This window comes from Euleptes europaea, chromosome 4 (assembly GCF_029931775.1).
Source record: "Euleptes europaea isolate rEulEur1 chromosome 4, rEulEur1.hap1, whole genome shotgun sequence".
In the NCBI taxonomy this organism is placed as follows: domain Eukaryota; kingdom Metazoa; phylum Chordata; class Lepidosauria; order Squamata; family Sphaerodactylidae; genus Euleptes; species Euleptes europaea.
In genome coordinates this window covers 81,973,813-81,987,096 of record NC_079315.1, presented here as the reverse complement: position 1 = coordinate 81,987,096, position 13,284 = coordinate 81,973,813, and the positions used below count along the sequence as shown (strand labels likewise).

The following is a 13,284-nucleotide window of genomic DNA, read 5'->3' as shown; positions in this document are numbered from 1 at the left end:
TTCTGCCCTTACAAGGGCCACCAAGGCAGCTAACAATTTAAAACATACAAGATAAAATTATATTATAAAACCATTAAAATAACCCCCCCAAACAAACATAATTAAAAGAATTTTTAAAAGAGTTAAAACATAGAATTCAAATAAATACAAAACATAAAAACACTGGTTGCGAAGGAGAGGGGTCATTGAGGGAATGCCAAATGAAACAAATGAGTCTTCACCTGCCGGCAGAAGACCTCAACAGAAGGGAACCGACGAATCGGCCTCGGAAGAGAGTTCCAGAGCTTTGATGCCATCACCGAGAAGTCAACATCCTGGCTGCAGTGTTCCATACCAATTGACGTTTCTTGAAGTTCTGAAGGTTCTTTTCAAGGGCAGTCCCATGTGGAGCTCATTGCAGTAATCTAATGTAGATGTAACCAGGGCATGCACCACAGTGGCCAGTTCTTTTCTGCCTAGGAAAGGCTGCAGCTGCCTAACCAGCCGAAGCTGATAAAAGGCCCTCTTGGCCACAGCTGCCACCTGTTTATCCAACATTAGGCCTGGGTCCAAGAATACTCCTAGACTACAGACCTGTTCCTTCAAGGGGAGCGCAACCCCATCCAGAAGGAATGACCCTTTAAATCTCGGGTCTGACCTTCTGTCTTGTCAGGATTAAGCTTTATATTATTAGCCAGCATCCACTCCAAAACTGCCTCTGGGCACTGGTTCAGGGTTTCTACAGCCTCCCTGGGATCAGCTGGAAGCGCAAGATAGAGCTGAGTGTTATCCACATATTTGTGATAGCCCAACCCAAATCTCCAGATGACCTCACCCAGCAGTTTCATGTAGATGTTAAAGAGCAAATGGGGCAAGATGAAACCTTGTAGGACCCCATAGGCCAAAGGGCAAGGGGCTGAACCACAGTCCCCCAGCACCGCCTTCTGAAACCAACCCTCAAGGTAGGATTGGAACCACTGCAGAACGGCGTCTCCCAATCCGAGTCTGGATAGGTGGTTCAGAAAGACAACATGATAGATGGTATCAAAAGCCTCCAAGAGGTCCAGGAGAATAAACCATCACTCTCCCTCCATCCATCTCCTGGTGACAGTCATCCACCAGGGTTCTCAAGGCTGTTTCAGTCTGATTACCAGGCCTAAACCTAGACTGGAATGGCTCTAAACAATTTGCCTCATCCAGAAAAGCTTGGAGTTGTTCAAAATGGGAATATTGAGAATGTTTCTTTCAAGGCATATGGGCTTGGAACAAAATAAAAACTGCTAAGATTAACACAAATATTTGTAGAAGACAAAAAAATCACTTTGTTTTATACAACAAAGAAATGTTTGTGCAAATTTGCAAAGCAGAACTTCAGTTGACAGGTATTTCCCATCAGCATGACATATTACACCACTTTTGTAGTAACTTCACCTCCAGTGCATATAACAATTCAGCTTGTGCAACTGGACATTTTCCTCAGTACAGCACATTTACCTTCACCATTTACCTTTCATGTCTCATATCCTCTTATCCATCTTTTCCCCACAAATCTCTGCAGGAAAGTAAACTCTTATATACCAATGAGAGATCTCAGAGAAGCTTCCCATTCTACAGGCTTTAGAGATACAAGCCATTATTGGTGGTTATTCATGAATGTGTCCCGGAGCAGCAGGGTTTCAAAAATTATTTTTGCTTGGCTAATGCCCCTTGTCAAGGTGCCAATTAACTCAGCAGGAAGTGCCCCTTGTCAAGGTGCCAATTAACTCAGCAGGAAGTGCATAATCCATTGACACTCTCTAACAAGAGGATAAGTTAGTGAACCTCCAGAAATGACTCTGGTTTAAATAACAGAGAAGAACCTCAAGAAATGACTCTGGTTTAAATAACAGAGAAGTGCATTTTCCTTGTGTGTGTTTGTAATTGTTGCTTCTGGGTTCCCCTCCCCATTTTGTTTTGCTTTTTAAAAATGTGATTGATTATCTTTGAATGACATAGCCGATATGAGAGATCCTTGTAGGACTTATGTATTATTATTATGTTGGAATTATCAAAACAGAGCACTCCACAAGCCTTTCTTGAACACAGTGATACAATGAAAAGGGGGCTCAATGGGCTATGATGTACAGCTTCTTCCTGAAAGACCCAACATGCTGTAGCAAAAGCACCCCTGCCAGTTCTTTCTAGTCTTCCTTTAAGTAGCCTGAGTACCTTTCGAGTACTGAATTGGAGACGGGGTTCTCCCCCCTAATGTTTAGGCTTTGGGACAGTGAAAATGGCATTAATATGGGTAGGACCACCCACATGGCAATCATGCTGGCTTTCGAGCTATCGTTCCAAAAAGGTAATAGTAAAGCAGGTTTTGCAAAGATTGCAGGAAAGCTGGTGAAGAAAGGAACGTGAGACCACGATGCCGTGTGGAAATAGGAAAAAGAACCTGGGCTGCAAATGCGAGTCAGGCATCGACAGCTGGAGGAATAGTGGCTGCTAGCCATGATGACTAAAGGGAACCCTCACATTCAGAGGCAGTAAATCTCATCAGTGCCAGGAGGCAACATCAGAGAAGGCCTCTGCTTCTGTGGCTTGTTGTTGGCCCTCCAGAAGAACTGGTTGGCCAGTGTGTAGGACAGGATGCTGGACTAGATGGATCCACTGGTCTGATCCAGCAGGGCTCTTCTTATGTTCTTATTTTCTTTCTCTCTAAAAGGTGCTGTAGATGTATTACATGATTGTGTGAGTAATTATGAAATGTGTTAGTATTGTGTTGTTTTGTTTTACAACTGTTATTTGCCTGAGAAAAAGCACTCCCAATGTCTGATCTCTTGTACAGGATTCTGAGGCACAGAGGTTGCTTTGGCAATGTTTCCTTGACCTGGCAGCTGTTTGAGAATAGTTCTGCTTTGGAACCAGGAGAAGAATTCCATGAAGTGTCTGGGATTGTATGGTTCAGAGATGGTGAAGGGTCAAAGCCAATCACGCTTCATGCTATATTGGATAAAATTCCAGAATTCAATGAATTTTACATACTTAAGCTAGTGAATGCTACAGGTATAGTGGGGAACACCCTTTCTCTCCTCTAAACGCATTACAGAAAACAGTGGCAAAATGCAAAGGCTGTGAGAATTTAAACTTCGTTTCTGAAGGGCAGAATATTAATCTTAGGCCTTGCAAAGGGAGACCGTTTTTAGTCTTAATGAGATAATTTACCTAAAAGCCCGAATACATCTTCCAATCGCATGCTTGCATAATCTGTACGATGAAAAATGAGTTCTGTCATTTTCTTCTGTGTGTATTTATGTACTGATTTTACAGCAGTGGGGTGTATTGAAGAAATGCTGCTTAAAATTCACTCTTTTTGAATGTTCGCTGTACATTGGTTTTAAAAAGAAATCTATGAAAGCACTTGTAAAATAAGTTACAAAGGACCAGTTTACTGAATCAACAAACTCAAGAGATAAAAGCTTTTTCTGGGCCATACCTCTGCAGGTGGTAAGGTAGTTGTGAGTTTTTAGTGCTTCCTTATAAATTAACTTCCATGTGTATGGAAAAATATGTTGGGGATAAGGGTTCAACTTAGTCTTTTCATTTATGCACAGAAAGGTTTTAGGTTTGAGTGGGGAGGCATTAAAATCTGCCTCATAAGATGGAACATTCCAAGAAAAGATTGATAGCTTTATTTGACTGTACAAATTGATCCTTGGTTATTTAGTTGCCACAGAAAGTTTAGTCCTATTTTTAAATATAGGAGTATGTACGCTTCTGGTTGATAAGGCCAATGTCATTTAAGAGAGGGGTGGATGAGCTAACTTCATATAGAGTTCACTTAACCTTTTTTATATAAATTTTAGGTGGGTCTCCAGGACCTGGTGGCCACTTATCTGAAACCAACCTGACAGTGACAGTGATGATCCCATTTAACGACGACCCCTTTGGAGTTTTCATCGTAGATCCTGAGAGCCAAGAGAGAGAGATATCAGAAGATGTTCTCTCTGAAGATGATATGTCCTATGTTACCAATTTTACGATATGGAGGCAGCAGGGAACTTTTGGAGATGTCCGAGTTGGCTGGGAAATACTGTCTGGTACATTCAAGGAAGGGTTGCCTCTGATGATTGATTGCTTGTTGCTGGGAAAGTTTTCAAATTCAGTGCAGTCGCAGCCTCACATGCGTCGTCGACACACTGGAACAGACGCTTTGTATTTTAGTGGCGAAGAGGATGCGTTTGGGGTCATTGAGCCTGAGTTCTACATCAGTAAGAACAGAACGCTTGCCAACTTCACATTTTCAGTCTGGGTGATTCCTAGTGCCAAGAGTGATGGATTTGTAATCTCAAAGGACAATGGAAATGGAACCATGTATTATGGAGTGAAAATTCACACAAATGAATCCCATGTTTCTGTAAAGCTTTGTTACACACCACTGCAGTCTAATGGAACATTTGTGGCCAAGATCACAGTCATGAAATACTTGGATGAAAATACTTGGCTGCACCTTCTGCTTACACTGGATGATGGCATAATTGAGTTTTTCATTGATGGAAATCCGGTGCCTGGAGGCATTAAGAGCCTCAAAGGAGAAGCAATTGCTGATGGTAAGCAATATGCCGTGTAGAGACCTTTCTTTTTCTCAGTCTAGGTGAATTTTGACAGGCCCAAACTTCTAGCAACAGCACAAGTCAACAACTTGAATATTTTCGCTGATAAATTTTTTTAATTGTGTCAGATATAAATGCATGTAGTTGGATTTCCATTTTTAATCAAAGAAAAGAAAAAAACACTGTTGCACAGATCAGTGTAGAGATTTGAGGGCATGGGGGAAATGGGGAGAAATACTGCTTCACCCCCCAGGTCTTTTTTCAGTTTTCAATGGAAAATTTAGGGGAACGTTGAGAAAAAACATCTATGAAATATTTTTCTTGTAGTATGTGTGAAATGCTTCTAAAAGTAATTCAAAATGTATAGTATGCAGGTAATTCATAATGTATAGTATGCAGACTTTTGAGGACTTTTTCAATTTTTCCAATTGAAAAATCAGGATGTTTGAGACAGCGCTGGGAAAAAAAACTTCTAGATATATACAATATTTTCAACTTTTTGCTTAAATGTAAATAATTTTGTCAGCAAATTGTTATTATTTGTTTCATGATAATACATTCTTAAACAGTTCAGTGTTTTCAATGTTATAATTTTTAGCTTGATATCCAAACATGCTGGTAGACCTACCGATTGTGATTCTATGAGAGAATTTCCATCCAAATAATTCCGTTTGCTACAGAAATTGTTTTCTACCTTGAAATTTTATTTTTTCATACTTGTCAGATGGCAAAAATTAAAGATTTGTGTGCTATGGTAGCATAGAATGCAGGAGTTTTCAACTGTTTGTCAAGTGTCAGAAAATGAAGACATTTGTACTTTTAAATTCGATAAATATGCCAAATAGTACACTATCACATGCCGAATAATTAATAATAATTAATTTTATGTTGTTCAATCTGAAAAGAAGTTTAAATTTGATAGGAAAGTAAGTATTGCATTCATTTCCATTTCTCCCCAAATTCCTGTTTTCTCCCCCATGGCTTTCTAGACATTTTACATCGCTAGGCTAGTGGCAGGGTATTTTTTTTTATAGTGGTCATTCTAAACATGAACATTAAATCTACAATTTAAATATTGGTAGGGAGATTTGATCCCAAAGTTGCAATTCCAATAGCTGACTTCACAGTCTTGTACTGAACGTTTCAGTGTGAAATTTGTGAATGCATGTCTCATTGCTCTGCCACAACCCCCCCCCCCACTTTTGATACAGTTAGTGACCTGGAGGCCCTTGGCTGACTCACCGGGACTGATGTGGACAGGATCCTGGTTGCTGTGAAACCAACCACGCCTCCTGGACCTGTGCCCATCCTGGCTGGTTTAGGCCAGCATGGGTGGGGTACAGGGCCTCCTGGAAGACATCATCAGTCTGGCCCTGAACTCATTTTTTGGGTCTCCCACTCTTATCCCTCCCTGAAATTTATATCTAACCACATCATTGGGTCACCATAGTGTGTAGAGATAGAAGGAACAAAATGCTGAGTTTTAATTAGCAACGATTTTATTGCTGACCAGAAGTGATTTTATCGTTATAAATGTAGAGTGTTATTAAGTTTTGTATTTGTTGCTGGAAGCCGCCCTGACCCTGTTTTTTTGCTGGGGGAGGGCAGAATATACATTGAATTGAAAATATTGAATATAAAATTGACATTGATTTCACTTATCAGGGAACATTGGCAAACAATATTTGAATGTACCTGTTTTGCTCTCACATTTCACAGAACAAATATGTATTTGGAATATTTTTAATTGGTTTGGTGTTTGCCTGCACAGTTAGTTATAACTTTGGCTTTTTCCCATACTGTAACATTAGGTCCCAGACTTAGTCTTTGTTTGTCATTTTTCCATTTTGCATTCAGCAATATTAGTTTTCATACTAGATAACAACGAAAAGGAAACATACGTCATCTGCCAAACCACTCCCTTTCCAGTAGGGTGTGGCTGGTTTGAAAGTGATAAAATGTGAAATACAGCATGAATGATTAAGATCTATTAAACCAAGGGATATGCCTGGTGGCAGTTATTTAATTTTTTAAAGCTGTTTACAAAGTTACTTCTTTTTCAGGACCAGGAATAACAAGAGTTGGTGCTGGCATAAATGGTGGTAGCAGGTACAAAGGGCTGATCCAAGACATGAGATTTTATGAACACAAATTGACCAAGGAAGAGATCAATGAGCTTCATGCCATGCCAGCAAGGGCTGACTTGCACCCCATCTCTGGGTACTTGGAATATCGACAGGGAGAAACCAATAAGTCATTCATTGTTTCTGCCAGAGATGACAAAGAGGAAGAAGGAGAGGAGGTGTTCATCCTTAAGCTCGTTTCTATTCATGGGGGAGCACGAATTTCCCTTGAAAACACAACCGTAGTATTAAGAATCCAGAAGAGTGATAATGCCAATGGTCTGTTTGGTTTCACAGGAGCATGTATTCCTGAGGTAAGAAACATATCAAAATTGTAAGAATGCTGAAGACCTGGTGTCCTATAGCTACGTTCAGATATTACATTACGACAACATAGTACACAAACTAGGTTTGTTGCTGTGCTCTCACATGTGCCCCTCTCCTGCCCCCTCATTACGTGGACCATACCAGTGGAGGTGCCCAGATTACCCAGAGTTAGTTTGCTGTTGCCACAAACTAGGACTTTAACCGTGGTTTAATCTGGGTTTGGAATACCAGATTGTGGGATGAAAAGTAACTCATTTAACCTGGATATCTGCATTCATATGTTGTGTGGAACTGGAGTTGTTTTTTCATCATTATTACTTCATTGTGCTCTGCTTGAGAAAGGGGGGTATGTAGGAGTAAGGGGTGAAGACAACAAGCATGGCAAAAAGCCAGATTCATGCACAATGTTAGCTTAATGTTGGTTTCAGATGACATCTCTGGCAGGCTCTGGGCCTGCCAGCTCATCCTCTGAACAGTCCTCATGCCTTGCTCGTTATTCCACCACCCCAGGCATGCCGCAGTCAGGTGAGAGCAGGGAGTTCTGTACCATCCTTGGCCTCCAGCTCCCTTGCACCCTGGAGCAGTTACTGACTTAACATTCATGGCCTCCTTCATCTTGCATTATGAAGCCAGCAGGGACATCCTGATCTTAAGGTAGTGGCAAACCCTCCAAAGCGAGCTGGGGAGCCAGCTCAGTTAGTGGCCCAATGTACTTTGCCCCTTAGCCCTCCACCTTTGAACAACTGAGCAGCTAGCAGGGTTCTCCTCTAGATCTTCCCAACTAATAAGCTGTGCAGCAGGTGGGACTTCTCACTTGGTCTGGTTACCAATTATCTTAGTGGCAGGGAAGGCCTCACAGGAACCAACTGCTGCTGTGGCCTGCAGGCTTGTTCTTGGAGGGCTCCAGGGAAAGCTAGTGTACTCAGTTAGATTTGGGGGCCACTCTTTCCTTCAGCAGCAGATGTAGCCATAAAAGTTAAATCTGTGAGCTGTTAGCTAACTTTAACCCAGAAGCCCTTTGCTCAAATTCCACCTCAGTGGTGAACTCATGTCACCTTAGACCATCCATTGTTCCCTCAGCTACAGCCCTCCATCTGTGATATGGGGATAATAACAACTGGCTAGTTGGTATAAAGATTGCTGGTTTTGAGCATATTATCACTCTAAAGCACTATAGAACTGCTAAATATTTGCATGATCATTGTCATAACTGTTCTTATCATCATTTAAGAATAGCAATATGTTGGGTTACCGGTATGTGCTGAATCAGAGGGGACATAACCTATGACTAGAGACCTTCCAGTCCAATACCTACTTCATGAGGTGCAAGAATCAGTGGCACTTTACATTGTTTTTTTGTAGAAGGAGTTCCACTAGGTTTCCATGATACGTGGAAACACTCACCATATGGATTGGTCTTGGTGTGTGGAAAATCTTCATGTCGGCAACTCATGATCCTGGGAGCCATGTACATGACACAGAGACATTCAGCATGAACTGACTCTTTTAGTGAGCAGCCACATAGAGTTCCTGCCACTGCGAGTTGTTTTTCTGTGGCAACTAGTCTGACAATGTATATATATGAAGCAGGTCTTTTACAAGATGGGTGGGACTTGAGGGGGAAAAAGCCATTGGGTGGTAAGTGACTGATCAGTAAACTGCATGAGAAAGTATAGCTGTGATGGTTTTGTTAATGCTTCGCAAAAGTAGTACAGAGAACAGCATGGGAAGAGGGAGAAAGGTGAAAAGGGCAGAGTCCGGACTGATAGCTGACTTAACACAGGTTGGCAATTCAAGTTTTATTTCAACTTTTGGTTTTGGCTTTCTGGATATGGATGGATTTAGATGGATCCTTTTAAAGAAGTGAATATTATTTTGATGCTAAAATTATTAAGTTTTTCACTCCAGTCTCAAAACAAAAACCTTCCAGTTTTATTAGAATGTTAACTTCATGTTATTTACTTATAGGTGTCTGATGAAGGTTCCACTGTATCTTGCGTGATTGAACGCACCAGAGGGGCTCTGGACTATGTTTTTGTGCATTACAGTATCTCTCAGATTGATTCTGAGGGAGTTAATTTCTTTGTTACTGATTTTGCAAACAGCAGTGGAATGATCACTTTCCGTCCTTTGGAGAGATCGGAGGTAAACAATATCTTTACATTGAATAATCTGCTTTCAACATTCTGAAGCCCTCTTTTCCTCTGTACTTTACTGAGGCTTGGGTGTCACAGTGTTGCTAAAAGAGATAATCTATTCTTGGTGATTAACTACTTGTGATGGTGTGATGTGTATATATGTATTTTTACATATTATGTCAGTATTTAGAGTTACTGGGTGCAAGGATTGTGGATGTTTCCTGTGTTCTCCACAACAGTCTTTTCTGCCCCTAGGAAAATGGATTCTTGGGGTCATGGAACCCACATGTATTAATATCCATGTAGATGGGGGGTGCTACATAGGTGAGGGGGTGAAGTTGCCCTCTCCTTGGTATAGTGAAGTGGATTCTTAGGTGGATTTGTCTTTTTCAAGTCATTATTTTAATTGAATCTACCCTTTTTCTCTCCAGGTTTTGAATCTGATCGTTCTTGATGATGATATCCCAGAGCTGAATGAATATTTTCAGGTGACTTTAGTGTCTGCTGTTCCTGGAGATGGAAAAGTAGGGTCAACCCCAACTAGTGGAGCAAGCATAGATCCTGAGAAAGAGACAACCTACATCACCATCAAAGCCAGTGACCACCCTTATGGTAACTGTGATAGACAGCACATAAAAACCTCTGTTCACGGATAAATGAAAGTTACAGTTTTGTTGCTATTTCTATGGGAATAGCTAATAGTTATGATTGCTCTTATTAAGTGCTTTTGTAAAAAAATCCCCTAATCCCATGTTTACATGGAGCTACATACAAAACAGTTGCCAGTGTAAACAGTCAGTAGGAGATTCCATTTGGTTGAAAGCCTGGCCCTGTAGTGATCCTTTCCTGTCCCTCTTTTCTCAGTTAGTGCATTTGCTGAGTGGGGAGAAGTATGCCAGCTGCATCCAGTACGTGTGTGTATGGTCAAGTCACCGCTGATTGATGGCGACCCCGTAGAGTTTTGTTCCCCAGAGAATAAATAATTCCTAGGAAGGCATTACAACTCAAGGCAACTAGAGTAATAGAGACAATGCTAATTGGAAATCTTAAAAATGTATTGCTGGCTACTTCAATGGCTTATTTGATATTTTATGATACTGTGTTGTTACCTGCCTTTGCTTCCAATTTTCTAGGATAAATGTGGGTTTTTAAATGTTTTAAATAAATAAATAAATTATAAATTGGCAAATTCGCATAACTTAAATCTAAACCAATTTAGAGTTTAAAGGAAAGGACCAGGCTGATTTGGCGCTAACTTTATTTACAGGTAAAGGTAAAAGTCCCCTGTGTAAACATCGGGTCATTCCTGACCCATGGGGTGACGTCACGTCCCTACATTTCCTAGGCAGACTTTGTTTACAGGGTGGTTTGCCAGTGCGTTCCCCAGTCATTTTCCCTTTACCCCTAGCAAGCTGGGTACTCATTTGACTGACCTCGGAAGGATGGAAGGCTGAGTCAACCTTGAGCCGGCTACCTGAAACCGACTTCTGTTGGGATCGAACTCAGGTCGTGAGCAGATCATGGACTGCAGTACTGCAGTTTACCACTCTGTGCCACAATTTTATTTACCCAAGTGTTATTTCCTTTGTAACGGTAGCACATATATGTGTGTGTCTTGTATTTGGGAGATGGTTAAATTTGATTAACGAATACACCTAAGGGGAAATTTCACCTAAGGGAAGGATTGTTCAAATCTTTATCTTCCTTCTCTCAGGTTTGCTTCAGTTCTCTGTGGGGCAGCCTCCCCCAGGTAGTGATGAAATCATTCTGCCGGCCACCACAGCACCCCAGATTACTGTAAAGGAAGAAATAGGACATGTCAGCTTGCTTGTTGTTCGTGCACAAGGCCTCCTTGGAATGGTTCTGGTACAATACAGAACAGTCTCACTAACAGCATTCAGTCCTCAAGATTATCAGGTATGAGTTGCAAATTGAAAGTGGGGACAGATATTAATCAGCTTGAATACATTTATATCCCATTATCAGAGCTTTTAAGATAATAATAGTATATTGTTTTTGATGAGAACATGAACAGAGAGCTGCCCTAGCTTGACCCAGCCCAGAACCCAGTGAAGTGTAACATCTGATTCTCAGGTTCTCATAAGCCTCTGCTAATACAAAGCCAGAAAAATAAGGATCAAGGAAAGTATAAACATGTATTGCACATATTAGTACAAAATATGTGATATAAAATAAATAAGAAAAGAACATCACGATGAAACTCCAAATGATTTAACTCATTTTAAAACTGCAGTTGTCTGTGAAATGTTTATCCATGTATGAACACTCCATTATAAGACCTCATTATGGTGGGAGGTTGCTGAACCACCATTCAAAATCTGAATGAAATTGTAGCAGGAGAAATAATTCCAATAATGAAGTAATTGGGTTAGGTTTAATCTTCTGGTAGACAGGTTATCATCTTGAACTCTGAATCATATATCCACAAGACTAACTGATTATCACCTTAATTACAGGGCAGTATGAACCAGGTAGCTGTAATTTTTCACTATTTTGTGAGGGTTGCCTGGGAGAGGGGGGAACTATTGGAGCCAACTAGAATTGCTGTGGATTCACATAGGCTTCTTGGAAAAGTACTCCAGATGTTTTAGAGTGATGTTTTAGAGTGAGACATTCAAATCTGTCCTGACAACGGCAAACTTGTACAAAAATGCATGAACAATGGATATTTATTTTTGTTGATTTTCTTGCCTCAGTGCATTTTAAACAGGTACATTGAACATTTTTGAACAAAAGTGTAAATAGCCTTTTTACTGCAGGGTATTACAGACACCTTGGAATTTCTGCCAGGAGAAAGATACAAGTACATTATCATTAACATTACAGATAATTCTGTCCCTGAGCTGGAAAAAGTTTTTAAAGTAGAGTTGCTGAACCCAAATGGAAAAGGTAAAAACTCACATTTTTTTCTCCACACATATGTGGCCTGATTTCAGGGTAGGAAATTTTATTAGACCATTCTTTTTTTTTTAACCCCTTCTTTCCTTCAAAAAACTTCTGAAACAAACAAAAAAAATTCCATGATATCATGTTGAACAAAGTGCTAAAAATAATATACCTGATCCACAATGCCCAATTCTCTGGCTATAGAAAAATTACAAAGTATAATATAGAGAATCTTATTGTCTTTAGCTGAAATCATTCTGGCAAAGTTGTTCTCCCAAAACCAGAATAACATTTTCTCCCTGAAAGAGAGCCAATTTTCTTTTCGAAATATTCTTTGGATATTTCTATTATTGATGAAAATAGATATATTCCAAAGAAAGTAGGTATTAAGGTTGGCAAGTAGCACTGGATGTTTGCGAAGGCCGTGTGTTCGGCAGAGCTGCTGATTCAGGAGTGACTATGCCACTTTTTCCTGAACTTGCAATTCCCTGGACCATAATGCACGACTACAGATGTCTAGTAAATGGGATGCACGCCATTGGGATTTTGTCATTGACAGTTATGAGCAACTCTGTTTAGATTATATTTGAACAAAGGAATATGTGATTGGTCCACTGAGCTTAGTATTGTCTCCTCTGAATGACAGTGGTGTTCCAGGATGTCAAGTGGGGTCTCCCAGCCATGCTGAGAGTCTTTAACTGAGAGGGATTAAACTTGGGGCCTTCTGCGTGCAAAGCATGTGTTCTGTCATGCGCCTGTCCCAGTTACCAGCTGCCTTAGTCTTTTAATGTCACCCCAAATCAGGTTCTGTGTAGCTTTGCTGATTTTCTTGTGTATGACTAGGGAACATCATGAACATCCTATTTGTAAATCTGTAGAAGGTGCTGTTTTTGTATGTACTTAACCGCTAAAGGGATTTTGGGGCAAAATTTGTACAGGTATGCTTTTTTAAAATAGGGAGAAACCCCCTTTTACCAAGCCACTCATCAGTTAAATCTTTTCCCCCCTGTCTTTGTGTTTTATATGCATTTCTAGTACATGTTAATCTATTCCAGGGGTCCCCAACGTGATGCCTATGGGTGCCACGGTGCTTGCCGACACCTTTTCTGGCGCCCGCCGAGGTTGGTGGGCGGGGCCAGGTAGGATTTTTGCCCAGCAAGGCTTCTGATTGATTATTGGAGATTTGATTGGCTGTGCCAATTTTTTAAAATTTTGTTT

The 13,284-nt window shown here is 40.6% G+C and overlaps 1 protein-coding gene across 1 annotated transcript in view; it reads left to right on the top strand.

Annotated features, from left to right (window-relative positions):
- Positions 1-13,284, top strand: part of ADGRV1 (adhesion G protein-coupled receptor V1) — a 321,712-nt gene that overhangs the window by 46,052 nt on the left and 262,376 nt on the right. Inside the window, exons 19-25 of the mRNA XM_056849141.1 lie at positions 2,807-3,024; positions 3,825-4,568; positions 6,635-7,008; positions 8,990-9,166; positions 9,591-9,771; positions 10,874-11,076; positions 11,940-12,069. Of these exons, the coding sequence (XP_056705119.1) occupies positions 2,807-3,024; positions 3,825-4,568; positions 6,635-7,008; positions 8,990-9,166; positions 9,591-9,771; positions 10,874-11,076; positions 11,940-12,069 (2,027 nt within the window). The remainder of the gene's footprint in view (positions 1-2,806; positions 3,025-3,824; positions 4,569-6,634; positions 7,009-8,989; positions 9,167-9,590; positions 9,772-10,873; positions 11,077-11,939; positions 12,070-13,284) is intronic.